General features: G+C 49.6%; 1 protein-coding gene across 1 annotated transcript in view; it reads right to left on the bottom strand.

Annotated features, from left to right (window-relative positions):
• The window catches only part of LOC119593055 (rho guanine nucleotide exchange factor 5-like), a gene marked incomplete at its 3' end in the record, with an annotated part of 83,593 nt that overhangs the window by 8,616 nt on the left and 73,190 nt on the right, over window positions 1-1,787 (bottom strand). Inside the window, 2 exon segments of the mRNA XM_037941957.1 lie at window positions 174-361; window positions 648-719. Of these exon segments, the coding sequence (XP_037797885.1) occupies window positions 174-361; window positions 648-719 (260 nt within the window).

Below are 1,787 nucleotides of genomic sequence, written 5' to 3'. Positions count from 1 at the left end.
ATACTCCCGCCCGTCCCAAGGCGTCGCATGCATTTCCCAACACAATATCGATTGGCGGCCGCCTCCTCCTCCGCAGCGGCCGTGGCGTCGCAGAAGCCTCCTTCCGAGCCTCCAGGCGGTTGTGACAAGCCCTGGCCCGCGGCGCACGGTGGGTGCCGCGAGGCCTCACTCACCATTTATAGTATCCTGCCTCTTGCGTTCCTTGGGCTTGAGTCGCTTGATTTGGTCGTGCGAGACTAGTTTCTGCCAGTTGGGGAGGTCCAGCTCCGCCTCGATGTCGGAGTCGTTCTCCAGCACGGGCGCGGGCAGGGGCACGTCCGCCCGAGACACGTGCTCCAGGGACGTGCTCGGACTCTCCTGGCTGTGGAGGGAACAAAAGCAATCACACAGATCCTTTGAACCACAAGCTAAGGCAACATGACAAGACATAATGAAAAACATGCGATATTCTTCATTTAAAAAAAACGACACCTCTGAATGGCAAAATTGAAAACCCTGCTTTCCCCGATGCTTAAAAAAAAGTGCGGGATATGGCATCTCTATCTCTCTCTCTAAACGTGCCACAGAAACGCTCTCCATAAAGACGTCCCTCGGGAAGAGCGGAGGCGGTCGCCTTCGCCGCCGCCAGAGGGCTTCCGCCAACTCACCTTGGTGAAAGACTTGAGTTTGAGGAACTACCCGAGTTCCCCGAGATGAGGCCTGACTCCGCGTCAACATCACTGCAAAACAAGAAGCACAGATATTAGTTTTACACTAGTATCTTCAATATGAAAAATAGCTATTTTTTAATCGGACTGCAACGTAATTAAAGAGTCAACGATCACTCAACTATCAAATCATCAAATTTTCCAAACATCTTTCCAGTCTATCCAAAGTCCTCCGGGTTCGCGCACACGGGCGAAGAAGTATGAAGGAAGATTATGAAGTTGAATAATAAGTTACCCCTGAATAAAATGACTTGCTCAATGCCAATATCCGGCAACGAAGTGATAATGAACTGTCACAATCGGTCCAATCAGTGAATAAATGAACAACCAAGCCATAATCAAATTTTCCATAAAATATGGCATATTTACGTCAGCGCTGGAAACGAGTCTGTCTGCGTTCCATTAGCGATTCCCAAACGCCCATCGTCTGCTTCCGAATCTACTTAGGTGGGTTTGTAATGTCTGCCACCTACGGCCCTCCAATCACCAAGATGCCAAACCAGGTATATAAAAACGATGAAATTTACACACCCACCGTAAAAGCGGGTAATAGGTACTTGGTGCGTATAACCTGATGACGGAGGTGGCGGGAGAGACCGCGTCGCGCAGTGACTGGGTGATGCAATGGGACGCTCGCATCACCAAGTCACTTCGTCGCTATTTTGATTAATCTCAAAGTATACGTTAAGCCCCACAACTGCAAATGCGAGATCTTGGCGAGACTCTAGGTCTAAATTGTGTCATCCGAGGCACGCAGTTGGGGATTTCCCTCCAACGTGAAAGCCTTTGGTGTGCAGCAGCATGTGTGTTTGGGCTTTCTTCTTCGTCGACTGTGCTTCACCTTGGCGCAACTGCACAGTTCTGTTGATGGCAGCTGTTCAAATGAAGTATGGCGAAAGAAGAAAAGTGACGACCTCAGAGTAAGAAGAAAGAATAGATTGCAAACGAAAGAGAATTAAGACAAATACGAGACAGTTGTCAACTGCGAGCCCGGTTGCAGATCCGCGCCCATGGCTCGGAGGCAATCGCCAATAAGCAGCCAAGTGATGTCAATCTACCTTCCATAACTGCTGGCTCACG

This window comes from Penaeus monodon, chromosome 31 (genome assembly GCF_015228065.2).
Source record: "Penaeus monodon isolate SGIC_2016 chromosome 31, NSTDA_Pmon_1, whole genome shotgun sequence".
Lineage (NCBI taxonomy): Eukaryota > Metazoa > Arthropoda > Malacostraca > Decapoda > Penaeidae > Penaeus > Penaeus monodon.
Note: the sequence above shows the minus strand (reverse complement) of the source record. Positions and strands in the feature narration are given on the sequence as shown.